Source organism: Podarcis cretensis, assembly GCF_951804945.1.
Source record: "Podarcis cretensis genome assembly, chromosome: 1".
NCBI lineage: Eukaryota > Metazoa > Chordata > Lepidosauria > Squamata > Lacertidae > Podarcis > Podarcis cretensis.
In genome coordinates this window covers 20,923,574-20,950,936 of record NC_137170.1, presented here as the reverse complement: position 1 = coordinate 20,950,936, position 27,363 = coordinate 20,923,574, and the positions used below count along the sequence as shown (strand labels likewise).

Sequence of the window (27,363 nt, the reverse complement as noted above, 5' to 3'; positions counted from 1 at the left end):
TGTTTGCTGAAAATGACAGAAATCAGGCTGGGCCCACTAAGTTTACGTCTTTCTTCATAGCAGTATCATTTTAGTTCTAATGAAGATGATGCTTTGAAAACATATGATAGGTCAACTGGCTTATTTTTTGACTTGTCACACAAATACACAAGTCTAGTGATGGTTATAGTGTTTTTTATTACTGGATTATATGGAAAATAAATTCTTCATTTGCAGCTTGTAATGGAATTTAAGCCATTTTGAATATCTTGTGGGGCAGAGCTTCATAAGTACAATTCAAGTCAACAATGTATGTGCATGTTGTACAACTAACAGTGATGTACAGAAAATTTTTCAGACCTTTATTTTTTTGCAGAGTTTTATCATTAGCATATGTTAATTAGTAACAACAAGTGGATGCTAGTTGCAGATGCAGTATTAGACATGCAGTATTAGACATGAAACTGTCAGTTTCAAAGTTTTTAGCTTTGTTTACTGACTGCAAGTAAAATAAACTTGCTAAATTAGGTCACTTTGGGGGCATCACAAATGCAAACTGGAATCCCCCCCCCAATCCCCACAGTACTAGTAATTACAGTCATACCTCATGTTACGTTTGCTTCAGGTTACGTGTTTTTGGGTTGCAGACCGTGGGAAACCCGGAAGTACCGGAACGGGTTACTTCTGGGTTTCGCCGCATGCGTCAAAGTGCTAAATCGCACTTCGCGCATGCGCTGAAGCGCCAAATGGCACCTGCGCAGACACAACACTTCAGCTTGCGAACGCTGTGGGTTGTGGACGTGCCTCTGTCACGGATTATGTCCGCAACCCAAGGTTCCACTGTATATTATAATTATTTTTAAATGGTGGTTTCTCTTCTCCAGATTAGTACACTGTAGACACATGAAGCTGAGTTTAGTTTAGTTCCTGGCTGCATATCCGTCTAGTTCCTATATTTTTGATCCAAGAGAATTATTATATGCAGTAGCCCAAAGTTTATTTTACAGTATAGCTTCTTATTAAGGCTTCTCATATTGCTCTGTTTCAAACCTTTGTGGGAGCTGGGCAAAGAACTGGGAACTAGTAAGCAGGCACGATCAAAAACTTGTGGTAGAGACTATAGATAAAAAGGATATGGTAAATGCAGAACTACATTGAGTTGCAATGCGGAAAAAGGATTTGATTCCCAAAAAACTTTTACATTGAAATAATGGATCTAAGGCTGCAATCCTGAACACTGTTACTGGTGAGCAAATCTCATTGAAGTCAGTAGGATGTACTTCTAGGTTAAACTGGCTGTGGATTGTTCTGTATTCAGTAGAGGTCCTTGAGCATTAAAATGGTTAGCCACTATTAGTGATCCCTGATGGTTTGGCATTTACCATGGCTAATCTGGATAACTAGCATTCCAAAAAAAGGTAATCAAAATGAAAGTATTAAATGTCCAATATTTACTAAAGAGGTCACCATCTGAAATGAATCACCAGGACTAAGTTTCAGTGGGTTTACTCTGAGTAAAAATTAGTCAACTGTTTTGGTATGTTTGGTTTGATCACATAGCTAATACTCCTCATTATGGCCTGATGTCCAGATTGTTTTTATTTTTAATAGCATATCAACTATGGAATACATTGGTTTGCTGTGATACTTTTTTTGTGTTAACACTGCACTGATAATGATGACTGAAGAAGGGTCATGGCCTTGCATGCAGGAGGTTCCAGGTTCAATCACCAGCACTTCCAGGAAGAGCTTAGAGCCCTCAGTTTGAAAACCTGGGGAGCTGGTAGGGGTCATTGTAGACAGTACTGAGCTAGATAGACCAATGATCTGTCTCTGTATAAGGCAGCTTCCAGTATTCATATGGAGCATCAATGTTGGTAATTCAGGATATGGTAGCGTAGAACTTTAGATAGTGCTTTCCAGAGGTGAGGCCATGTTAGTCCCTTGAAGCAAAAACAAGTACAGCTAACTCCCCATTTATGCACAGTCTGTTTGTGTGCGACCGCACATACACACGGTGCCTGGAACTCGAAAGTGGAACGTAGAAATGGAGAGCACCCTGGAGAGGAGTCCTGGCTTGTGAGGTGACCCTCCTCAGAACCTGAAGAGAACCTCTGTGTGAGCCAGAGCATTGTTGAGGCTGCTCAGCTGACGCACAGGGAAGCAGCAACTGCTTCTCTACCCCACACATTAGCTATTAGACAGGGAGGCTGAGCAGCCTCAACAAGCCCCACTGCCCCTTGGGCTCTGGGGTAGGTCTCTTTGCAGGCCACTAGGACTCTCCAGGGTGCTCCCAGTATATGTGATTTCACTTAGACTCTGGCTACTTGGCACAGTGCTGCAGAGATGTTGCTTTGAGCTAGATGTGTCTAGATAAGAAATTGTCCCTACTTTAGTACTAGCACCTTTATAAATGATATAAATATAGAAACAATGAAAATATCAGCTATTCTAGAATAGAAATAAAATGAGTTTGCGTTACCTATGCTGGAATCCAGTGTTGTTAGAAATAGTGATGGGAAATCTCTGTTAAGAAGAGAGGGAAGGAGAAGAAAGCAAGGAGTGATTATTCCTGAAGCCTGTTCCTGATTTCAGCTGAGCCCATTATTACAATTACACTAATATCTACAGTGGACGCTCGGGTTGCAAATGTGATCTGTGTGTGTCTGCTCACACGGTTGCGATTCGGCACTTTTGTGCACGTGCAAAGCGCGATTTGGCACTTTTGCCAATGCACAACTGCCAAAACCCGGAAGTAACCCGTTCCAGTACTTCTGGGTTTCAGCAGTCCGTAACCCGAAAAAACGCAACCTGAAGCATCTGTAACCCGAGGTATGACTGTATATGGTTTTCTTCAGAAAGTTTGCAGATGGGGGTTTATCCTAGTAAGCTTAAGTGATGTGTGCTAACTTTCTCTTCAAGTGTTTTTCTTTCAGTTGAATTATTGAAAATATTGTCTGCTAGGGATCATTGAGAAAGGGATGGAAATTACAACACATATGTATGCCTTTATACAAAATTATAGTGTAAGCATGTTTGGAATACTGTGTACAGTTCCGGTTGCCGCATTTCAAGAAGGTGTTGAAAGGGGCAGACAAAGTTATCAGCAGAGTGGAGCAACTAACCTATGGAACTTAATACTTTAGAGAAAGTGGGAATATGATTGAGATTGATAGAATTATGTATGGAATGGAGAAAGTGGATAGAGTATTCATTACAATTCGTTATATATTGCCTTTCAAGATACAGATCCTTCTAAGGTGACTTGTAAGTTACATTAAAGTACCTTTTTAGAAATCACAGAAAGCAATATCTGCATGTAAAAAGTTGTCGGAATCTTTCTCACAGGGCAGGTAGACTAGCTGTATATGTGAAAAGGTGAGAGGGCGGTTCATAGCTAAGCTACCTTGAACTCAGTCTTCTTTGCCTCTCCGCTGGTATCTATCACAGGGCAGTTGAAGTGCATGGTCCTGTGAGTAGTGGAGCAAAAGTCCCATCTTGTGTCATGCCTTAAGATAGTCTTCAGCTGCCTTCCTCTTTTACCTACAATATTTCCCACAGAGCAGTTGATACTAGAATTTTCTTCATCAGTAAACACTGGTTCATCCAATGACTGACTGGTGAGAGAAGTGGGACATACAAAAGTACAGTATTTTTTCTTGTATAACATGCCCCCATGTATAACCCGATTTTTTTCTTTTGGACTACAAAAAAGGGGGGATTGTCCATAGTTGTAGAGCTTGGGGGGGTCACCACCATAAATCACTCTACAACCTGCCCGCCACTGCTCCTTCTCACTGCCCTTAAACCCTTTCATTTTATGTATCTTCACAGTTAGATATTCTAAGATTATAATATTTTTTCATTTTTTTCCTCCATTGGTTCACCCCTAGCTCTTCTGCATTTTTCCAGTTACCTACTATAATCTGTCTGGCTGTAATTACCATCAATTTTACCCATTTACATTCCTCTTTTGTTTCTAACTTGGTGCTACTCAGGCTAATAAGAACCATTAATTTAAATATTTCCACCTTCCTACCCACAATTCCCGATATTTCTATACCAATCTGTTTCCAGAATTCATTAACTAGCAGACAATCCTACCACATATGACTGTACGTTCACATCACTCCACATTTCCTCCAACAATTCTTACTTCCAGATTTTGTAATATGATATAACCTTACAGGTGTGTAATACCATTTCTGTACCAACTTCAACTCTTGTTCCTGGATTACCCAAGAGGTCGCAACAAAGGGTGGTTGCCGAAAGATTCTTTCCCAATCTTCATCTAAAATCTGTTCCTGAATATCTAGCTTCCAATATTATTTCAAACTTTCCTTTCTCTTTGTCTAATAACACGTTATAAAATTTTGAAACTATTCTAGCCCTATCTGTCCTATATCCTTTCACTAATTCTTCGAAGGGTGTAATAATTCCTAATAATAATTTAGCAGAGAGGAAATTTGTCCTTTCCGTAACCAATGAATCTTATTCCAAGTACCACAATCCTGTTCCATCGTACCTTCTGTTCCCCAGCTCTTCTCCATCTCCTCAGTTGTGATCTCCTTTAATTTATCCCCTACCTTCTTTGGGATGAGCTCCCTTAACGGGGCCATTTTATCATAATACCACATTTTGGTAAGGGGAGAGAGGCCAGGAAAAAGCTCCCTTCTCCGCTTCTCCCATACCCAAATGGACCCCGTAAATGTTCATATTTTATCTACTTCCCTTTTCCTTTTCCTCCTATCGAATATTCTTATTTTCCCTCCTACTACTTCCACATTCTCCCGCTCATCCGGGATGACTACTAGTCATGAGAGTTAACTACTACCTCCAGGTTCAGAGGAAGCGTGCCTCCTAATACCAGTTTTTGGGGAGCAGTGCAGGAGAGGATTACTGCCCTTGTGTTCTGTTTGTAGACAAGGCATATGGGTGGTCTCTGGGGAACCAGGATGCAGGATTAGATAGGCTGAGTGCCAGTTGCTGGAAACTGAGGAGGGGGAAGTGTTCTTGTATTCAGTTCCTGCTTGCAGGTTTCCCACAGGCATCAGGTTGGCCACTGTGAGAACAGGATGCTGGACTACATGGGCCATTGGCCTGATCCAGCTTGGTACTCTGATGTTCTAAGGCTTCATGTTTTTCTAAACAGTTTGCAGTTACAGTGTGATCACATCTTACACAGGGGTTATGTTCTGGGGATGGCGTGTATACACAAAAATGGGTGTACTCAAACTGCCTCCTTGAAACCATATCTGTGTGAACACAGAAAGGGCCTTGTCCCCCAAGTGGAAATGACACAGAAAGTGCTTTTAAGCTCTCGTGTCTTGTTTGCATTTAACTTACAGAATTTCAACCGGATGACCTTCAATTACATATGGTTGAAATTGCATGAGTGAAATGCATACAGCATGCAATGGTACTGTACAACTGAGTCTGCAGTCACTGAACAAAGTAGGTCAGTTTAATTTCATATAGTCGTCAAAGGACCACACTCTTGTACTGTGTTCACTAATCTGGAAGGTTTGCTTATTTACCATAGTTTAATTACTCTGATTATGAACAAAGCAGAGTTGTTGAATATTGTTAAAAGAGGTTGTTAAACCAATTTAAGTAACTATGTTTTTATAGTATAGAAACAGCTGAACATGTGCCCAAGTAAACACTTTCATTTTTTGTATTATTATTTTTTACTGCAGTGAATGGATTTGTTGATGTTGCATCTCTTAATTTTGTCTTACTTACCTTTATTAGTCCAGTTACAACCCAGGGATCACAACAGACACAGCAACCACAGAAGCATTATGGCATTACCTCACCTATCAGTTTAGCTGCCCCCAAGGAGATTGACTGTGTTCTTACTCAGAAATTAATTGAAACCCTAAAACCCTTTGGTGTCTTTGAAGAGGAGGAGGAACTGCAACGCAGGTAAATAAGACATTTATTGATACATAATATACTGTGGAGAGGTGACTATCCATACTGGGGTTATGGAATCACAAAACATTGAAAATAGATCTTCAAATTATTTCAGGTCCCAGTAATAGAAATGCTATACAATTCTGAACAATAGCTCGATGTTCCATTAAAGTGTGTCTTTTAATTTGTTCATGAATCCAAGTTTCTGGAATGTCTAGTGTTCATTGATGGGTTATTGTTGCAGCATAGTTGTTTCTGCACAGCCAGCTCCCATGTCATGCTGGTAACATCCAGGAATTGCATAGCACAGGTGAATGACATGATTACCTTCTTTGTCAGCAATGTGTCAATAACACAATAATCTATTCTAAGCTGTATGCAGTGTGAAGTGGGAATTGCATTAATTTTTGTAAACCACTCCAGAAATGTTTTAGTTTTACTTACTGCTTGGAACCTCCCTTTCCTTCCTGTGGAAATCCCTAAGGCACTTACAAAACGGAGGGGGGATTTGTACTCACAAATATTTGTGTGAGAGGGTATCATAGAAATAGTAGTACATAATATTTTCAACAAGTGGGACTGCAACAGAATGATGCAGCATATCGTCCCTCCTGAAAGCAGTGCTCCTGTTCTGAGTTCCAGTCAACCATTACCCCTAAACCAAGAACATTCCACCTTTCTTCTCCACATGCCCCTTCTTCTCTCTCTCCCTCCCATTTACTGTTCCATGTTTAATTTCCTTCAGACACTCTACATTCTGTGATGACTTAGCATGTTTAGTCCTCATTGGGTTATTGAAAAAGGGTGGCCCTGTCCATCCCCCCCCCCCCCAATATATATTGTATTTTCGAAAGTCTCAAATACCCAAGTGTGCTTTTATTTCCCTCTTGTTTCTCAGTGTCACATTTTGGTTACAATTCTAACAGCGATCACCACCTGAGTTTACTAGTAAAAGAAATAATAGACAACTATTGACTTGGGAATGGGAAAGAATAGAGCATTAAAAAATGATGCAGTTGTGTGAAATTTTATAAATGAAATCTTAACTGTATCCAGTAATTTTGGTTTGGGGGTTCTTGTATGCTCTTCTCACTCAGTAGCAGTTACAAAATTGGGGAAATGCTGAGTATTTATCAAAATTCCAGATAGGTGTTTTATCTTTATAGTAAAGATAAAATACTGCAAGACTTTGAGCTGTATAAGGTGCTGAATTTTGCTGCTTAAGTTAATGTTTGGAGGAAGGCATTATTTTGTGAACAGACCATATCAGGTATGTCCCGTCCCTGTCATTGTCCCCTCCTGCCCACTCTGCCCAGCATATGATGGGGTAGAAAAGGAAGCCTTAGTAATTTGGATCCCTTGTCTTCCAAATACTATTTGGCCAGTATTGTAGCTTACTCTAGCCACTGAGCTTGTGTAGGCAGTGCCTTTAGCTTCTTGGATTTGTGCATGGAACCTGGCTATAAAAGTAGGTGCCAAATATTCCACAGATGAAAATACTTTCTTCCAAATATCTATTAAATTATAATTTGAAATAGTGGTTTAATTGATAAAGTTTTGAAAGACCTGGTTCAAATACTAGCTCAACTATGACACACTTTTGTTGACCTTGGGCCACTTATCTCAGCTAATCTGCTTTGCAGGTACAATGCCAAAAGGCCCCTGTTATTGTGTCTTTAACTCAGTTTGTTCTGCATCTGTTAGCTGCTGGTGGTTATCTCCATTTCTTGGAAAGCTTCACTGGTGGGTTTCTGCAGCTCAAGCTGCTGTGAAAGGCACAAGAGCAGGTTAGCCCATTTTTTTCTGGTTGCCATCCTTGTTGGGCAGCTGCTGTGAGGAATATGTGTGATCATGTATGCCTCACCCTATTCCTTTGAGAAATGGTGGGATATAAATTAAATAAAATCAGTAATTTCTGGACTAGCTTTGACAAATTACTTGAAACATTCTGATCCTCTGCTACACTCTTGAGTTCCCTTTTCTGTGATAGGGAGTTTAAGTGCCTTAACCCAATTTCTTCATTGTGTGTAATTTATGAATGTGTTCCATCAACAGAATTCTAATTTTGGGGAAACTAAATAACCTAGTAAAGGAATGGATACGGGAAATCAGTGAAATTAAGGTATGAATTTCTTTATTCATGCAGATGTACATTAAGACTTGTATCTTTAGCTACAGCAGAATGTTAAAGCCACTGCATTTGACATTTAGCAATTGACATCAGTGGGAGAAAGATTATTTTATTTGTGATCCTTTAACACAGTCTTGCATACATCGATACTTAGCTGTTAAGCAGCGAAATATGATGTTTAATTAGATTTGTAGAATATGCAGTTTAATGAGTGTCTGCTGCATCAAGCTTAAGCAACTGACTGTTTCTGTTGATAAAACTAGCAGGATGCTATTGCAAATGGTGTGACAGCAAATTCTCATAGTGGCTTAGCAGTGATAACTAGCTAACTTTTTGCCCTTACCTCTTATCAGTGTGCCACAACGGAAATAAGCTCCTATCAGTAAGCTTGAATCCAGCGTCTAGAGTTTGAAGTGTGCTGCTATTTCACTGGTTCTGCATTGCTTATAAAAATTCAAATCCTGTGTTTGCTCCCTTTTAGAATCTTCCACAGTCTGTAATAGAAAACGTTGGAGGGAAAATTTTTACATTTGGATCATATAGATTAGGTGTACATACAAAAGGTAATGTGTCCCTAATATGTACCTAATATTTTATACATTTATAAAATATGTTTGCTTAGTGCCTAGTTGGTAGCCAATAGAAGTATAAAAATCTACTAAAGAGCCTATAAAACCTTTTACGATTCTGCTGCAAGTGACATCAATGACTTGCTTGGACAGGAGACTTGCCCTCACACAAACATGTGATTAGGAGAGGATGATGACTAAAGGCTATACGATAGCAATCATAGCAACAACTGGTTTCTGTGACTAGCCGTACCTCCAAAGCACAACGGTCCCATAGGTAGTTCTGTCTACACCATTTAATGTGATTCCATTAAAATTAATTATTTTAATGTGATTACATTGAAATAAATTATGGTTTTTGCACCACCACAGTTCAGTAGAATGCCACTCCTGAAATGCAGTCCTAGGACAGCAAAAGGAGCTCATCTTAAGATGAGGGAATGTTCCTCACAGTTGGACACATTTTGATAGCAACTCATTTGTGTTTGTGGGGGGCTACTATAAGTGCTGGTATAATATTAGATACGTTTTTAAAATGAACTTAGAATGAATTAAATTCTGATTAAATATTAAAAGCCTCTGCAGACACACAGAAACTGTTAGGATCTGATGCTAAAATAAAAGCATGCTGGGACCTGACACTTGATGGTGGCAGGGTAGGTGTTGGTATTAATGCAACAGAGCTCTCTGTCTGCCCTTCCACAGCACACCTGCGCCTTGAAAGGCAATGAGATTAAAAGTATATTTCTGCCTTGTGTAGTTCAGGCCAATCAGAACTACAGAGGATGGTACGGTCCTTCAGTATACCGTATTTTTCGCCCTATAGGGCGCACTGGCCAATAGGGTGCACCTCATTTTGGGGGGGGCACTAATTTTTTAAAAAAATTATTTCCCCCCCCCCAGCTGTGGGGCTGGGGTGGGGGAAGCCTGAGCTTCCCCCAACCCCAGCCCCCAGAACAGGCTGCTATCCACAAGCCTTGCAGACATCTGTGCGAAGGCTTGCAGACATCTGTGCAAAGCACGGGGCGCGCTCCAGAGCGCGCCCCATGCTTCGGGCAGCAGGCTGCTGCCCGCAAGCCTTGGGAGCCTGCATTTGCCCCATAGGACGCACACACATTTCCCCTTCATTTTTGGAGGGGAAAAAGTATGTCCTATAGGGTGAAAAATACGGTATGTTATTGTTTGTCAGGAGTAGAGTTGGGGCTGCCTTTTCTTGGTGGCCATTGTATACTTTATGTAATCTTTAGTTGTCTGGTACACTAATGTATTTATTTGCATTCATCTTTAATGCAATATGGTCTAATTGCCACTCCATAATAAAGATATCCTCAACCAGTGTCTGCTGCAAGCAGGTAATAAATTAAGAGTGAGGAGAGATATGAGAGATTTTAACTCGCATGCTGTGCTAACTCTGGTATAGATAAGAAGCCTAGCATGGAAGCTCCGTTTTAGTTTCATGTAAACTATTGAAAATTGTGAACTGTATTTCCTTATATTAAAAAAACACTGCTGCTTTCCAAAAGTAGCTCCAGTGCAAAACAATAAGTCAACTAAGTTAAACTGAGCCTTGTTTTAACTTATATTTCCATTATCAATTATACCTTTGTAAGTTGAGGATCATACTTGTGGTGGTTGATTTTAAATGGTAGATTTCTTGAAGTGGAAGTTGTTGTACATACTGAGTGAAAGAATGTACAGTCGTACCTTGGTTGACGAATGGAATCCATTCTGGAAGTCTGTTTGACTTCTGAAATCATTCAAAAACCAAGGTGCGGCTTCTGATTGGCTGCAAGAGCTTCCTGCACTCAATCGGAAGCCACATCGGACTTTGGGTTCCAAAGAATGTTCACAAACCAGAACACTCACTCCCAGGTTTGCAGCATTCGGGAGCCAAAAAGTTTGAGTCGCAAGGCGTTCCTCAACCAAGGTATGACTGTATTTCAATATGATATTACCATTTTTAAGTGCAGTATTTGAAAGAATCCTGTGCTGCAATAATTTCTGTTCAAAACGATACCATTGCTCTGTTGCCTCTTTTCTGATAGGCTTTATGTGGTAACTAACTCTGTTTATTCACGCTTCTTTTAGGTGCTGATATTGATGCGTTGTGTGTTGCACCAAGGCATGTTGACAGGAGTGATTTTTTCACCTCGTTTTATGAAAAACTGAAACTACAGGAAGAAGTAAAAGACCTACGGGTATGTGAATTACTCTGTACAGTGGTGCTTCGCAAGACGAAAAACCCGCTAGATGAAAGGGTTTTCCGTTTTTCGAGGCGCTTCACAAGACGAATTTCTCTATGGGCTTGCTTCGCAAGACGAAAACGTCCTGCGAGTTTTTTTCCTCCTCCCCCCTTTTTCTAAGCCGCTAATAGGGATGCTTCGCAAGACGAAAAAACCGCTAGACGAAGAGACTCGCGGAACGGATTGTTTTCGTCTTGCAAGGCACCACTGTATAAAGAAAGACATAAGTCCCCAAAGCGTTACGATAATTGTACATTAAGAACTGAGTTGATTATAGGCTGTTTTAAATAAGCATAATGTTTCAGTGATGTTGGAAGGTTATTGTAATATCTATTCTATATTTCTATATTTTTATATTTGAATCCAATTTCTGATAGAATTGCTTGCTGTTGTAAATTCTGGTTGATGTAGAATTAGAGTTGAATGGAATAAAAAAGCTATCCTAGCCAGGCCCTTAAATAGTTCCTGTTGAACATCAGGTATGAGTACTAGTCATTGTAAAATATTTATTTTTCAGGCTGTTGAAGAAGCATTTGTTCCTGTTATCAAACTGTGTTTTGATGGAATAGAGGTAAGAGTAATACAGCTTTTGCACCACCATCTGTTCACATAGTCCACCATCTAGTCACATAGTCCATACTGAGGCCATCCTCACATGGAAGTTATTTGTATGAACAGTTGTTTCCTTTTAAGGGACATATACCTTGCAACAGTAACTTGTTTTTTAGTGACTGCTCAAAAAATGCTACTTTAGTCAGGGAAATTGTGGCATCCATTTCAGATTCTATTTCAGATATTATTATTGTGCAGCTTGAAGCAGTAGGATGCATAAAAATTGACCCCACTTGGAATAAAAATGTCCAGACCCATCCACATATACAGTCCCCAGCACACACAGAAAGATGCTGCTGCCTGTAGCAGCTCGTTCACAGTTCATTGCAGTCCCAAAATGTTTGCTTCGGGTCTGTTGCCAAGCGTGAAGTGAGAAAATGTTACTGATTAAATGCTGATTAAATTCTTCCCGTTGCTGCATACTAAAATGCTCCCCAATTTGTCAACAATATGTCTTACATGCTATGTAATACCTTTGTAAGAAAAAGATCATGCTGCAGTTAGCTGCTGCCTTTTGTGTTGCTACTGCTGCTGCTGCTGCTGCTCCCCACCATTAGTCTCATGCATGCACAACAGGTCAAGGGAACTCCAGGGTTCAGGTGGGCAGCCTGGCCGAGTGAGCTGACAGGCAGGTGGTCAAGTAGAGCAAGTGAGCAGACAGACTTTCACACACACCCTGTTGTCACTATTACTGTGATAGAGGGTGAAAGTCTTTCTCTGCTTAGTCCATCGCCACCAGTAGGAAGCGTGCATTTCAAAATGCATGACTGTTGGTGGCAGAGAATGGTGAAGGAGCGAAAGACTTTCCTCTTCTTTCCCCTTTTTTCTCTAAGTGATGAGAGCAGCAGGACCTTAGGATTTGGGTGAGCTGCTAGAGGAGGGGAAGTTTTGGGCAAGCAGTGAAGGGATGGGGATTGGGCAATGGTGGGAGTAATGGGTAGGCAAGGGTGGGGTTTGAAGGAGCTGGGAACTTGGCAGGTGAAATGTAATTGGAAGGAGGGCAGCAGTCCTGAGTTCATTAATATGATGCAAACTTGTGTCCTTGGCAAATCCTTACTTTACTATGAGGGGTAAATGAGGATTCTTTTTCTTCTGTCTCATAATTAATTATAAAGCAGTGATGATGCAGCATTTTAAATTTGCATCCAGTGTCCAGAGAAGCAGGTGATCCTGAAATCACTGGCTATACAAACCGAGAAACTAAGTAGCACTGTCTCTACAAAGTACATTTTATGGACTTTAAAAAAAACAACCAACAACAACAGTTCATAGACTTAATGACTAGCATAATAATTGAATGATAACATACTTCCCTTCTTTGTTCTTGCTTATTTTAGATTGATATATTGTTTGCCCGATTAGCACTTCAGACTATTCCTGAAGACCTAGACCTTCGAGATGATAGTCTTCTTAAAAATTTAGACATTAGATGCATACGAAGTCTTAATGGTAAGTTATATTATTTTATTTGGTTTTTTTTATAATTGAGAAGATAGCTTTTTTGAAACTTCATACAAATACCTTCTGTGGCAACAGAAGATACTGCATATTTCAGTATTGCATAATAGTTGTTCAGCATACATTGATTAAAAATGTAATACTTGTTAAAGTGGCTGTCAAAACACTGTTTAATAATAATAATAAATAATAAATTTTATTTATATCCCGCCCTCCCCAGCCGAAGCCGGGCTCAGGGCGGCTAACAACATCAAAACAGTGCAAGAGGTAGTTTTAATGACATTGTTGCACACTGCAAGAATCTGAATTCTGCTGACCTTCCTTTGCAAAGATAATTAGTCTGTTCAATGTTAACCATAGGCAGAATTAAGGTTGATTGATGTAAAAGTGTGTGTGTGTGTTTTCCCATTCCTTAATATGGCTTGAGGCAAACATACATATCAATCTATGCAATTTCAGCTCTTAATTTTGTTCAGTTACAAAGTATATGAATTTGTGTTTAAATTAGACAGTTCATTTAATCTGTTTGGGTTGTATCTAAGAGTTGTCACTCAGCTGTTAGAGAAATTGAGAAGAAAGCAATCTTGGGGATCCCCTGCACGCCCCTATTATTATATCTGTGTCCCTCCCAGTTCCACTGATGGAAGCCTTATTGTCAGCTAAGCAAAACGGCTAGATATAACCCTGTGTATCCCAGTCCCACAAACAATTTGAGATAACATAACGTAGTGCAATAATTTGCAATGGGAGTCAAGCAAGGGCTTGACAAAGGCATAAATTCTCATTGATATGGAATGGTGGAGGTGCTGTAACTATGCCTTACTGTGACAATTGTATATGCTGAATTACCATCTTTCAGGTTATAGGTAAAGGTAAAGGTACCCCTGCCCGTACGGGCCAGTCTTGACAGACTCTGGGGTTGTGCGCCCATCTCACTTAAGAGGCCAGGGGCCAGCGCTGTCCGGAGACACTTCCGGGTCACGTGGCCAGCGTGACGAAGCTGCAGCTGGTGAGCCAGCACCAGCGCAGCACACGGAAACGCCGTTTACCTTCCCGCTATAAAGCGGTCCCTATTTATCTACTTGCACTTAAGAGTGCTTTCGAACTGCTAGGTTGGCAGGCGCTGGGACCGAGCAGCGGGAGCGCACCCTGCCGCAGGGATTCGAACCGCCGACCTTTCGATCGGCAAGCCCTAGGCGCTGAGGCTTTAACCCACAGCGCCACCTGGTACCTTTCAGGTTATAGTATAGCACAATATTATATTGTGATTTTATGTTTTTGTTGTGCTTGTTGAAGAGAGAACCTTTATTGTGCATAGCTTTGTATTGGTTAGGCTAAGAAATAATTAGGCTAAAAAAGACCCCTCTTCTGAAAAAAGCAAAGTAATCCCAAAACTCTCCAGTTTTGTCTAATGTCTTTTCTTTAATATTCATGATGGAAAAATGGTTTCTGTTTTCTAGGTTGCAGAGTAACCGATGAAATTCTCCATCTAGTACCAAATATTGACAATTTCAGATTAACACTGAGAGCTATCAAACTATGGGCTAAACGTAAGTGGGGTTTTACAAAATGGATTTTTAAAAAATGCTTATTTCCAGTTGAATGAAAGTGACTAAAGTTGTCTTGTCTTTTATCTCTACAACAACAGGGCACAACATCTATTCCAATATACTAGGTTTCCTTGGTGGAGTTTCCTGGGCTATGCTAGTAGCAAGAACTTGCCAGCTTTATCCAAATGCAATAGCATCAACTCTTGTACATAAATTTTTCTTGGTATTTTCTAAATGGTATGTCTTTTTAGATTACACTAAAATAAAATTTATTATAGACCCTGAATTTTAGTGTTGTTTCTATGACATTCCTTCAGATGGTATCAGGTTAACAAGTGTACTCATAGGAATATTAATCACCCTTCCGAGAAATTGCAAGACACTTGTCAGGTTTTATTTTATAGTCCTCTGTGCAAAACATCTACTTACATTATGTGAGGCACTTAAACACATGAGCTCTTGTGGAGCTCTGGCCTTTTTGTGTGGCTCTATCCATTTTAGGGCTAATTGAGCAAAGGGTCACAGACGGCATTCATACCTAGTCTGAACGGCTTGGTGTGTTAAAATGGGAACTCTTTAAGGTGAACAGCATTTGCCAGTTCATGTATGATGTGATTGTGCTACATGTTTAGGGGAATATTTGGGATAAGTGAACTGCCTGTCTTCTAAAGCACAAAAAATATTTTGCATAACTGGAATTATTTCCATATACAAGAATTAACAAATTTCTGCATGTGCTCTCATATAGAGATGAGATTTCAAATTAAAAGCGCAGAGTTCATTGCACAACACATGCTAGCTGCCCATAATCTGAAACCTTCTTGGAACCTTTGAAGATTTGATTTTTCTAATGTTAATTTGCTGAATTGGATTGATAGTAGCACCTTGGCTCATGTGCTGCTGCTGCATGGTTTCTCTAGGAAAAACTGATACGTTTGGGGGAGCTGTGCCTGTAAGAATACTAAATTTAAAATGTACATTGCACCTATGCACTATTGGTACACAAGGTTTCAATAAATAATGTGGTTGTTTAACCTGTTCCAAATACTTCTAAGGCCTAAGACAAATGGGTAGCATAGTGTGTGTGGAGTATAATCTAGAGTGGCACTTCAAACTTGCAATAAGGTTAGCTTCTTAAAAAGAATAACTTTTTATGGACAGAATAGCTGACGCATTGAAGATACCATTTTTTTAAAAAAATACTTCCTATCAGTCCTAGGATCAGTTTGCACATAACACCAGTGTCCAAGTAGCAGGGGGTTTCTTAAGCAAAGACACAATTTATAGGGAGACATTCTACATGCATTTGCCAAATTATGTGGAGTGTCCATACTATTGGTATCTTGCTGCTGTCTGTTGTTACCCATCCTGGACATGAGGAATGAGATGGATTCCAAATGTTAAAATAATGTTCCCCATAAATATTTCTAGCATAACAATAGCCCTAAAGAAGTGTGCTCTAAAGGTGTATCCATTTGAAGATGAATGGCTAAAAACCAAACCTTAAGCATTTGTCAGTTAAGTGCTATGAAAGTTGTTTGGATTGAAGGGAATAAAACAAAATCCATTCCTTAAGAAAGCTGGTTAGGCAGTTTTCTTTGAAAAAAGCTTCGTCTGATGCTGCGTCTGGTGTATAAAATGAAGGCTCACATTCAAACATGCTTGTTGTTATAAATAAGTGCTTTTCTTACTCAGTGCTACAATCTCTCTAAACAGGGAATGGCCAAATCCAGTGCTATTGAAACAGCCAGAAGAATGCAATCTTAATTTGCCTGTATGGGACCCAAGGGTTAGTGTATTATTTTTTCCCCCTATAAGATCAAACTGCTTAAAACAAATTGCTTAAGCCCTAAGGAATCTACCTTTGTTACAAATACAAATACTGGTTAGTTTTACAGCACTTCTATACTTTCTCTGTAAAATGTAGGCTGTCACTTAATTTTGTCCCAAGTTTTTACTTGAAGCCTTCTCCCCCCACCCCCGTTTTTGCCTCGGGATTTCTCTTTTTTGCTGTAAAATTCCCCAAATGCAGTCTTAAAAATGTGAATACAGTGGTAACTCCGGTTGCGGACAGGATCCCTTCCAGAGGTCCGGTCAGATCCTGAGGTGTCCGCAACCTGAGGACCACTTCTGCGCATGCGCAGACTGCTTCTGCACATGTGCGTGGGGCGAAACCCAGTAAAATACTTCCAGGTTTGCTGCGCACGCATCCCGAAGTTTATGTAACCAGAGGGTTACGTAAACGGAGGTTCGACTGTATACTTAAATTGGGTATTGCATCCGTTTATTCACTCTATGATTTCTGTGATGACCATAGAAAGTTGGGCCAGTACTGTACACTTATGCCATAGATGTCTACTCTGTAGGCAGGTGTTTATACTAAATCAAGAATAGTAAGTAGCTTTTTGCCATTAGTTTTTCCCATTTTTCCTTTAGAAAACTCAAGTTACTTTCACGGGACTCCCAGTAATCTTCTATCTGGCACTGATTAGGGCCACATCTCCTTAATTTCAGCAGTACTATAGGATTACTTGCACCTGGGCTCCTGCAAGAATTACACGTCATGTATTATAAAATAGGGTATTTTTCTCCCTATTGAATGTGGCTATCACAATCGAGTTCTGGGCTTGCTGAAACCCAGTTGGATATCAGAATTGTGACTACACAGTGCGTGGAATCGGAGCCTGTTGGTTGACCAACACAAGCAAAAATTGGTGTATATGAAGACTGTACAGTTTGTTTTCAATAAAAAGTTTACTTTAATAAAAGCCCACATCAGATGTTATGATTGTTTTTTGCCTTGTTATCCTTTGGCATATGAGCAGTATGTAACGCAAGTCCTTTGTACTCCAGTAGCTAAAGAAAACCATGTAAGGAAATGGTAGGGTTTCAACTTAAAATAATTACAACTTTAAAAGTATTGACATGCATCTGCACATTTCCTTCCTTCATCAAACATACTGTTCTAAATAAAGGATATGTTAAACACATTTGATCCTGTTGGGTGCTTAGTTTTTTATTTTTACTTTTTTGAATTGGCCTCTTCATGACAATTAATATACTACAGGAAAAAAATGCACTACATATTTCAAAAGGGTTGCAAACCGTAGTGTGCCTGGTAATAAAGTTCTTCATGTATCAGTCAGGTATCACTCCAGTTTCATAATTATAGACAGGCTAGCATTCGGTAAAGGTGCAATTGGAAAACAGATAATTAAGTTTAATCTGCTCTTAAAAATATGTCACTTTTCCTGAGTTTAAGTAGGCTGCCAGTATTAATTACCTCATGGACGTCACTAGTGATATATAACATAGGGATTTTTTTTTCAGTGGACAGATCCACATTTTTTAACTTAAATGTGATTGAAGAAAACTGATTGGCTGTTATTATATGTAGGTAAACCCCAGTGATAGGTACCATCTTATGCCTATAATTACACCAGCATACCCCCAGCAGAACTCTACCTACAATGTGTCCGTTTCTACACGTATGGTGATGGTTGAAGAATTTAAGCAAGGTAAGGAATTCTGAACATCTATTCCCGAAAGAATGAAAATAACCCTCCTTAGATTTTGTGTGTGTTGATAGTTTGGATCCAGGCTTTGTGCTAATGCTTATCTAGTAGCTTTTTCTAATTGTAAAGGCTTTTAGAAATAGCATTTCCAAACTAATTGGAAAGCAGCAATTCTTAAGTGTGGCTTCTTATCCAGCTTCAGCTTTTCTGGGTATTGCAGTAACCCAGTACTCTCTTTGCTTACAGCAGCTGGGAATAAATATATGGTAGTTTGGAGATACTGGGGAAAAAATGGGTTCTTGGAAACTTGTTCCACTGGTAAAATGCTGGTCAGAAAGGACGCTTAAAACAGTTTTAGTACTTGGAAAGATGGTGTATTGTAATTATTTTAGCCATAATTGAACACGATAAGCAAAACTTGTTTAAACGCCACTTGTACATAGCCCGTATAAATGAGGTGTTTAAAAAACGTATTTATTTGTTTGCTGCCTTGGGCTCCTTTGGATGGAAGGGCTGGTAATAATTTGAATAAATAAGTAAATAGTTCAGTGATACCATTCATAATGTCCCAGGTTCAATTCCCACCACTTCCTATTTAATATATATATATTTTTCCATTTGGAAAGATCAAGGCAGAGAAAGAAGCTTTGGTCTGAAACTTTAAATAAACTGTAGTTTGTTATTTCTTAGTACAGAGTTGTATACCACCATCTAACTTAAATTATGAACAAACTTTAAAAATTATCTCCATATGGGGCAGGCTGATAGCTCAGGGATACAACACTTTCTTTGCATGTAAAAGGTTCCAGGTTCAGGATCTATCATTTCCAGGTGAGGCTGGAAAGCTTGGAGGGCTACTAGGCAGTCAGAGGTGACATTGCTGACCTAGGTAGGCTAATGGTCTGACTCATTTGGCTTTCATTGGGTAGCTGTATTTTCATTTATATGCTCTTAACTCCTTGTGTTCAGTAAACTGTTGTTCCGATGATGAAGAAAATAATATATGAAAAGGCTGAAATGTGTTTTTATAATTCAGGTCTTGCTATCACAGATGAAATTTTGCTGAGTAAGGCAGAGTGGTCCAAACTTTTTGAAGCTCCAAACTTCTTTCAAAAATACAAGTATGTATTTTATGGCATGAAAGATGTTTTATGAGTATCTATTTTAACACTTTCACACTCATTTAAACTGGCTAACTTTACTAGCACTAGTTATAGTGGACAGATGTGATAACCCTGTTTTGCACGACATTTATCAAATTTTACCTAAATATGATGGGACATGTATGCATTTCATTTGAATGTAAGATATTTGTGGCTTCTAATCATTTACTAGTAAAACACTTTTTAAAAGTTACCCGCTAAATGCAAGCACTCTCTTCTGGAGGATTTCTTGAGACTTGCCAGGTATTTTAAGAGTTCCTAATAAGAAGAAAGCTTCTTGACTGTTTCTTGTATTTGGGTGAAAGTTGTAACATAGTTTATTTTATTTATTTTTAAACTTACCTTATTTGCCCTTGGTTGAAACTGGTCAGATGGCCACTCCAAGCTGAAACTTAAACATTTTCTGTATTGGGTGGTTATGTATTAATCTAAACAAAATGACAATGCAGCGTTTCACCCATTAAAAGAAGACTGATGATCATGATAATGCGTCTGTGTTTTGATTCCTCTAACTCTTTGCATTACAAATGCTAGAATCTTAAACAAATTTTGGGAGGCTAATCCACTTTGTGTCAAAATGGAAAATGAGCGTGCACACCTCTGGTATTCCAAGGAATATTGAAGATGTTTCTCTTAACACCTCATTTTGACAAAGTGGAAGGAATGCTAGGACTAATTTATCATGAAGTAAACCTTTCTTACAGATAGGTAGCCGTGTTGGTCTGCCATAGTCAAAACAAAAAAAATTCCTTCCAGTAGCACCTTAAAGACCAACTAAGTTAGTTCTTGGTATGAGCTTTCGTGTGCATGCATTTCGTGTGTGTATCTGAAGAAGTGTGCATGCACACGAAAGCTCATACTGTGTATCTGAAGAAGTGTGCATGCACACGAAAGCTCATACCAAGAACTAACTTAGTTGGTCTTTAAGGTGCTACTGGAAGGAATTTTTTTTGTTTAAACCTTTCTTATCCATCAGTTATAAATGATATGAGTGTCTCAATGGTCATAGATTTCTTAATTCAGGTGCCGCATAGATTAAAAAAAAACAAAACCTAATTGCAGTAGGTTTTCTGACCATCAAGGAAGTAAAATGGATTTGGTATACATTTAGTGTTATCCAGATTTTGAAATTGAAAGGTTGGATAGCTAGGTCATGAATACTTTGCCCGAAACATAATATTCAGTCTTCTCCCTGTCTGGTTCCTATATGTGTTGTCACTTATATAGCAATATAAGCAGAAATTTCATTACAATACAGGTATATGTGAAAGAAGTTACGTTAAAATCCATGATATTAATTTGAGAAGATGTTTTAGGATCCTGCCAGTGCTAAATCACCTTCTCTTCTTCCAGCCGATGCATGAAAGATTAGCATACACACATTATTTAATATTAATTTCCTTTGGTAAAAAAAAACACAACAACATTGTGAGAAAATGAATCAGTGGCTGTAAAAAGAAGGCTAATGAGTCAAATGCAAAATGTTGATGACTAGGTGTTCAGTCAGGAAAGGGAAGCCTGTGGCATTCCAGAGATTGCTAGACTATAGCTCCCATTATCCCTGATCATTAGCATTGGAGGCTGGAACTAATGGGAATTGCTGTCTAAGAACATCAGGAGGATCAGTGGTTTCCCATCTATCCATTAAATTAAGGCAGCAAATAGCAGGCCAGCTAACAGTTTCCATCAAGGAAAATATTTGTAATGATATATGATATGATATACTATGATATATGATAAATCCATGTCCCTGACTCTTGACACCATTCAAAAGGTCAGAATCCAGAGAGTTCCTTTAGCGATGCCCAAGAGCTTGTGTATACCAGTGGCACTCTGGACAGCAGCTCCCCTTGCAGTAAAGGATGAACATGAACTAGTCTGCTTTTCCTCAATTGATTCACCAAAAAATTCAGAATAGGAATTTCTAGATGTCGCCATATGATCACTTTAGAAAGGTCTGTTTAAAACAAACAAACAAAAAAACCTTTGGGTTCGTAATTACTCTAGTAATTATTCTGTAGACTTATTAAGACATTTATATACTGCTTAATTATTCACATTTCTAAGCTGTGTACATAAAACCAATCCACAGAAAATGGGTCAATAAAGCAGTACAAATTAATCATAGAACCAAGTACAATCTTAAAATGCCTGCTGGAACAAGAAAGTCTTGAGTCATGCGCTCTCAAGCTCAGCAAGGAGGGTAGCCTGTCTAATCTCAGTTCAGAGGGCGTTCCACAGTCTTGGATAATGATTTGATAAATCCTGGGTTGTAGAGAGGGAAGGAGACCCTGAGGGTCATCAAGTCCAACCCCCTGCAGGAATCTCAACTAGATCATACATGGCAGGTGACCATCCAACCTCTGCTTTAAAACGGCCAAGGAAGGAGAGTCCACCACCTCTCGTGGGAGTCTTGTTATAAAAATTTGAAGCCCCAGCCCTGACTACAGTTTTGGACTCCAGCTGAAAAACCTACATGCCAACTAATAAGAAATCCAGCTGTATTGCTTGTCAGAGTTGTCTGCATTTCTACAAATTATGCTGACTGCAATCTACTTCAATAAACTGTTGTGCACACTAGATCCATAATTTATCTAGATCAGATTTTTTTGATCAGGGTGTTTGGTAGCTACACATGGAGCTAAGGAAACCATGTTTGTTCTCCAAATGCCAATTTCTCATCTGTGTGCTTACAGAAACCAGCTAAAGCTTAACTCCAAATGTTTATGGTTACAATAGAAACAGTTTGATTGGCCTATTTAGGAGACTGGTATTTAAAGTTGCAGTCAACAAAAAACACGCTCTTAAGAATCACCATAATTTTAATTCCACCAGTATTCATATTGTAAGATGGTTTTCAGAAAGTGTCCTTTGCCCTTCAGATAGCATTGCAAATTATTTCATACTGTGACATAACTTTAAAAAAACTGCTTCTAGCATTTTAAAAATTATATTTATTATATTCTGTTGGTATATTATGAGTTATATATTAATTCCTGTGAAAAACAACAACAATTAGACTGCTACTGTGGGAGGAAGAGCCACTTAATGATGACATCCACTCAGAAAAGAACCTGTACATATTGGCACCAAGATGCTCAAACCTCCATTATATTTAATTTGTGTGTATGAAAAGATTCCAGACCTTGGCAATTTCCCCCTATTTTTATTTTAATACTAACCTTAAGAGCTGTAAACTGGGACTTGCTTAAATTGCTACTTATAACAATCAGTTGTTAACGTGCATGTTTTTGCACCAGTTTCTAAGAATGGAGTTACAGGTTCTGATAAGATTCTGCTTTCTTACAAAGAACCTTTCTGAAAAACACAAGTTTTATTCTTTTTAACATGTCCAACAGGCCCACATTTGCAAATTAATATTCCCAGTCCTGGGGTGTGTGCAGGATTGGCATGGAGCAGAACTCTACAAAAATGGGTGCTCCTGCAGGAGGAAGAGAGACAGTATTCTCAGGGATCAAGTAAATCATGTTTGCTCAATAGAGGCCAGTTCCCCCTTCATTCCTATAGCCCTCTGTCCACAAAAATCTGCTCCCAAGTGTTGCAGCACCCTCTGTAACAGCTGAGGGCCTCATGGAAAAAGGCAAAAACTGCCACCCTCTGCCCATGGGAGTGTCCAGTTTGTGGAGCAGGAGCCTCTGCTGGATCCAACTCACAAAAGTGGATGAACAGCAGATCTAGATCCAACTGCCTGTTTGCTTTGTAATGCTGCTGTGGGGGCAGTATATGCTGGAGCAGTTGGTGATGTTGAATTCTTCCACCTGATTCTCCCCTGAAAATCTCCCTTGATCTGGCAGTTTTGCAAGGGAGGAAGGGTGGTATATAAATTGTAGAGAAAAATAAATATTGAGCTGCGGCTCTTCCGTCTTTTTAAAGTCTAATCGGCACATGCGGAGAGTTTGCTAAATTCTGCTTTCTGCATTGCACTACTGCATCCTGCCACAGGTGTTCTGATAGACCACGTAGAAATCATGTGCCCACAAATGCAGTATTTTATTTCAATAGTAAAGGGATAGCGTTGTTGGCACACAACTGAACGATACTGCCGCTTCGTACACAGCAAAACACATTTGGTATTTCAGATTGGAATCTGTATTTAGGATTGAGGTGTCACTTGAGCCTTGCAAAGGCTCTGCTCATTCATGTAGTATTCCAGGACTATTTTGATTCTTTACCAGTCTTATCACAGTTCTTGGTATGGATCATGGGGGTGTCTAATATTTAGAAGAGCATTTCTTAACAGTGCACTGTAAAAATAACACCTGCCTGCTTCGTTTGATTAAAAATACATTTATGTTACCCTTCCCAATAAAGTCCCCCCACCCCATTATGATTTATCCCTGTTTGCTCTCAGTTACAGTTACGTGGCTGGTGAGTGTATTTCTGCTGATTCTACTAATGTTATTAGTTAATACATTTTTGACAAATACAACTCTTTCAGATAAATGTTAACAACTTAATAACTTCTAAAGGTCACCTGAATTTTAATTGTAGCTTAGACATAATGAATATTCACTTCCCATTGACTGAAGCTATGAAGGCATTGTTAATCTTACAATGAGATTTCGTTTATTGGAAATTCATGAGGTGTTGAAAATATACCAGTTATAATCTGAACTTTCAAAATCAAGATCGTATAGTATGTTTGTTTTTTTATCTTCAAAGGCATTATATTGTACTTCTAGCAAGTGCACCAACAGAAAAACAGCGACTAGAGTGGTGAGTACGTGGCCACTCCCTATGCCTCCTTCCCCTTTTAAAGTTAACATTTCATTTGGATCATTCTTCTTGTTTTTATTTTGATTATATGTTTTGTGTTTTTATATTGTGATTTTATCCTATGAACTGCCCTGAGACCTGTGGTTCTTGGGGTGGTATATAAATTTAAATAATAATAATAATAATTAGTGCATATTCTAAGGATGTGAAGATGTTTCAGGCTGCACAAGTCACTCTGAAGGAGCAGTTGGATTCAGGACCACCTGTCTTAACACAGATGCTAATTAGAGATATCAGGAACTCCTGCCTTAAAATATAATGGAACGGGAAGGGCATGCTAGGCTGAGCTTGATGAAGCACTTTTTCTGAGTTATTAATAGGCTAGCAATTAAGTGTTTTCTCAGTCTAATCTGTGACTTGAAAGCCTTGCAAACCAGGGACTGAGGGAAAGTGCCATGAAGGCCATGATATTTTCTCTCTCTTTCTTGAATGCTATTTTACTCCAAAAAAAGTAGTATAAAACTTTTAAGTAGAGCAAATATTTTAGAATGATAATGCACCTTAAGGTTTGACTTGTAGCTCACTAGAAATGCAAAAGCTGTGTTATAGTTTACAGCCTTTGCTAAGCCATTGTTGAACCTGCTGCTGCTGCACAGGCTTCCTTAAAATTAAGGGGCACAGAGAGCTCAATCCCTATAACCTTAAGTTAACTCCTAGATACCTGTGTATAGTATCGTAGTATTAGGATTATGGGGAAGAGTCTATGTTGCAGCATTTCCCTTCTTCTCTTTCTAGTATAAGCAGTTCATTCAGTTTTTAAGAGCGCTTTTGGGGCTATTCTGAGAGTTTTCAGTTCTGCATGCCAAAATGTTTAATATTAATGGGATGGCTGGCAGTGGGGCGGGGGTCAAAATCCAGAAACAAATTGTAGGTTTAAAGTTTTATTTCATAGAATCATAGAATCATAGAGTTGGAAGAGACCACAAGGGCCATCAAGTCCAACCCCCTGCCAAGCAGGAAACACCATCAGAGCACTCCTGACATATGGTTGTCAAGCCTCTGCTTAAAGACCTCCAAAGAAGGAGACTCCACCACACTCCTTGGCAGCAAATTCCACTGTCGAACAGCTCTTATTTAGGAGTATAAAAGCAAAAAGGACAAATGTTTACAGAAGGTCTTTTAATCCTTTTAACAGAACGAGAAAGAAGCATTTTTTGCCCATTCCCCCTACATCCTTTTTGCCACCTCCCACACTGTTTGAAGGGTTTCCCCAACCTCCTTGAGTTGTGAACGGAACTCTGTTCATGGCATCTCTGGATACTAACCCATAGTACACATAGTAAAAATTATTTCATTACATGTGTACTTACCTCCCAGTTTTTGTGTGTGTTTCCAGTACTAATATAATTGGAGCTTCCTTTTCTCAACTAGAAAAAGAGTATCTTTACTTGCAATACTCAGTATTAACAAGTTTATTTTTATTCAGGGTTGGCTTGGTAGAGTCAAAAATCCGTATTTTGGTTGGAAGCTTGGAGAAGAATGAATTCATCACACTGGCTCATGTAAATCCTCAGTCATTCCCAGCGCCCAAGGAAAATCCTGACAAGTAAGGCTCTTAATAAGACTGTTGGCAGAAACTTCTTACTGAAAGTGAAGGGGTGGGAATCAGGCTTACTGTTAGTATTGTCAAATGCTTTACCGAGATTTACACTTCTTTTAATATAAAAACATCATTCAGAAGAGGAACTCTCTTGTTCTTTGTCAATACATACAGGAAATGGAAACCATTAGAAAGATTGATGCTGTGCATGTTAAACAATATATAGTTTAAACTACCTCTACTGTGTTACAAGTGCTGGTTTAGATCCAGAAATGTACTAGCAGAAAAAATATATAACATTTGTGCTGAACTGTTGCACAAGAGCTAGCTTGAAGACACTAGCCACATTTGCACATAATGGGAAACTAAACTTTCTAGGCCTTGTTTGCAAAAGGGCACCTCTGGTTCTACCTTCCTGTTATAGATCAGGCACCAGACAGTCCCAGCTGAAAACATTTATTGTCGTCAAAACAGTCAAATGCTGTTGTGTATCTATTTTTGGACAGGCATTGCTTGTTGCAAATTACTTAAGACCAAAATCAGTGGTGCAGTTTATACACCTGAAAGGTAAAAATAATAAATGGGGGGGGGGGGGTTTGCATCACATTGAAGAAAATCACACTAATGAGCTGGAATTCTAATGTGGATCTAAAACTCAGATTGGCAAACTTGGCCTTCTATTGAACGTTACATTTAGCATATTCTCTTTTGTAAATCAGAAGTAGATCTATTATGACTTAAAGTGAAATATTCCTAAGACCATGACGTTTCTCAAGTTATTCAGGTTTTTTGTGACTGTATTATGGCATCCAATATGATTTTTTCTGTGGCTGGCCACTGAAGAGTAGCAGTAATTAATTAATACTAGTTGGAAATGGTTGGTTACTGAAAGGTGTATTTTTAGAATTTTCTGCTGTTTTCATTTGTGATGGTAGTTTTTACTTTATTTTTATTTTTTTCCAGGGAAGAGTTTCGTACAATGTGGGTGATTGGGTTAGTGTTTAAGAAAACTGAGAACTCTGAAAATCTGAGTGTTGATCTTACATATGACATTCAGTCTTTTACTGACACTGGTAAGCTTGACTCATGGAAATTGTTCTATCTCTAAAAATATGACAGCTAAGTTAATTGTGATTTGCCTTGGATCACAGATGTCCTTGCAGTTACTGACAACTGCTAGCAAAATATTTTCCTTCAAAACAATTATTTCAACATTTGTTGGTATAAATGGTCTGATCCTGTGACCAGGGCCAGTAGTAACCATTGTAGCAAAGTTGGTCTCACCCTGTGCTGCAGCTTCCACAGTGGACCAGTTGTCTGTATCCCATCTGAATCATAACATGCAAAATAGTCACATAGCAATATTAAAACTTGTTGGTTCTCTGTGATCATCATAGTGGCAGTTAGTGAGGGCTGAAAAGGCAGAATGCTGTCCACTTTTCGACATTGCAAAAAAGGGTTAACTTGCAAAGAAGCTTTTCTTTAAAAGATAGAAATGGAGAATTGTGAAGCAAAAAAAGACCATTAAGAGGCAGCCTGGATAGAAAGAGCTCTAAAGTTCAGGCTTCTCTTGAGAGAGATTCCACTTCTGAAGCATTGTTTATCATAGCAAGGCAGTACAGGAATTTCCATTCTTACACTAACATCCCTGTGTTAAGGTTCACTGACACTGAACTTCCTTCTTTCCAACTTCCATATTGCATTGGAGTTATAGGAAGGTGTCATGTTTTCATAGTGGAACACTAGTCTCTCATCTTGCTGTTAATACCACCTCCCACTTCCAGTGCCAGTTCACACTGCAAACATATGACTTCCCAAACAGGAGTTTGCAGCTCCCCCACAGTCCTTATAGCTGCCAAACTAAGCCATGGTTTGTTCTTGGCTACA

At 39.0% G+C, this 27,363-nt stretch overlaps 1 protein-coding gene across 4 annotated transcripts in view; it reads left to right on the top strand.

Annotated features, from left to right (window-relative positions):
* PAPOLA (poly(A) polymerase alpha) overlaps positions 1 to 27,363 on the top strand; it is a 43,258-nt gene that overhangs the window by 4,359 nt on the left and 11,536 nt on the right. For 3 of the 4 annotated variants that reach the window (XM_079948432.1, XM_079948431.1, XM_079948433.1), the window contains exons 2-15: positions 5,734 to 5,907; positions 7,954 to 8,020; positions 8,511 to 8,592; positions 10,687 to 10,796; positions 11,359 to 11,412; positions 12,791 to 12,902; positions 14,372 to 14,461; positions 14,560 to 14,698; positions 16,178 to 16,250; positions 17,859 to 17,979; positions 19,013 to 19,097; positions 23,823 to 23,876; positions 25,363 to 25,482; positions 26,440 to 26,549. In XM_079948432.1, coding sequence (XP_079804558.1) covers positions 5,734 to 5,907; positions 7,954 to 8,020; positions 8,511 to 8,592; positions 10,687 to 10,796; positions 11,359 to 11,412; positions 12,791 to 12,902; positions 14,372 to 14,461; positions 14,560 to 14,698; positions 16,178 to 16,250; positions 17,859 to 17,979; positions 19,013 to 19,097; positions 23,823 to 23,876; positions 25,363 to 25,482; positions 26,440 to 26,549 — 1,391 coding nt within the window. Of the gene's footprint in view, positions 1 to 5,733; positions 5,908 to 7,953; positions 8,021 to 8,510; positions 8,593 to 10,686; positions 10,797 to 11,358; positions 11,413 to 12,790; positions 12,903 to 14,371; positions 14,462 to 14,559; positions 14,699 to 16,177; positions 16,251 to 16,897; positions 17,235 to 17,858; positions 17,980 to 19,012; positions 19,098 to 23,822; positions 23,877 to 25,362; positions 25,483 to 26,439; positions 26,550 to 27,363 lie in introns of those variants that run through there. The other variant, XM_079948434.1, reaches the window with a different exon arrangement.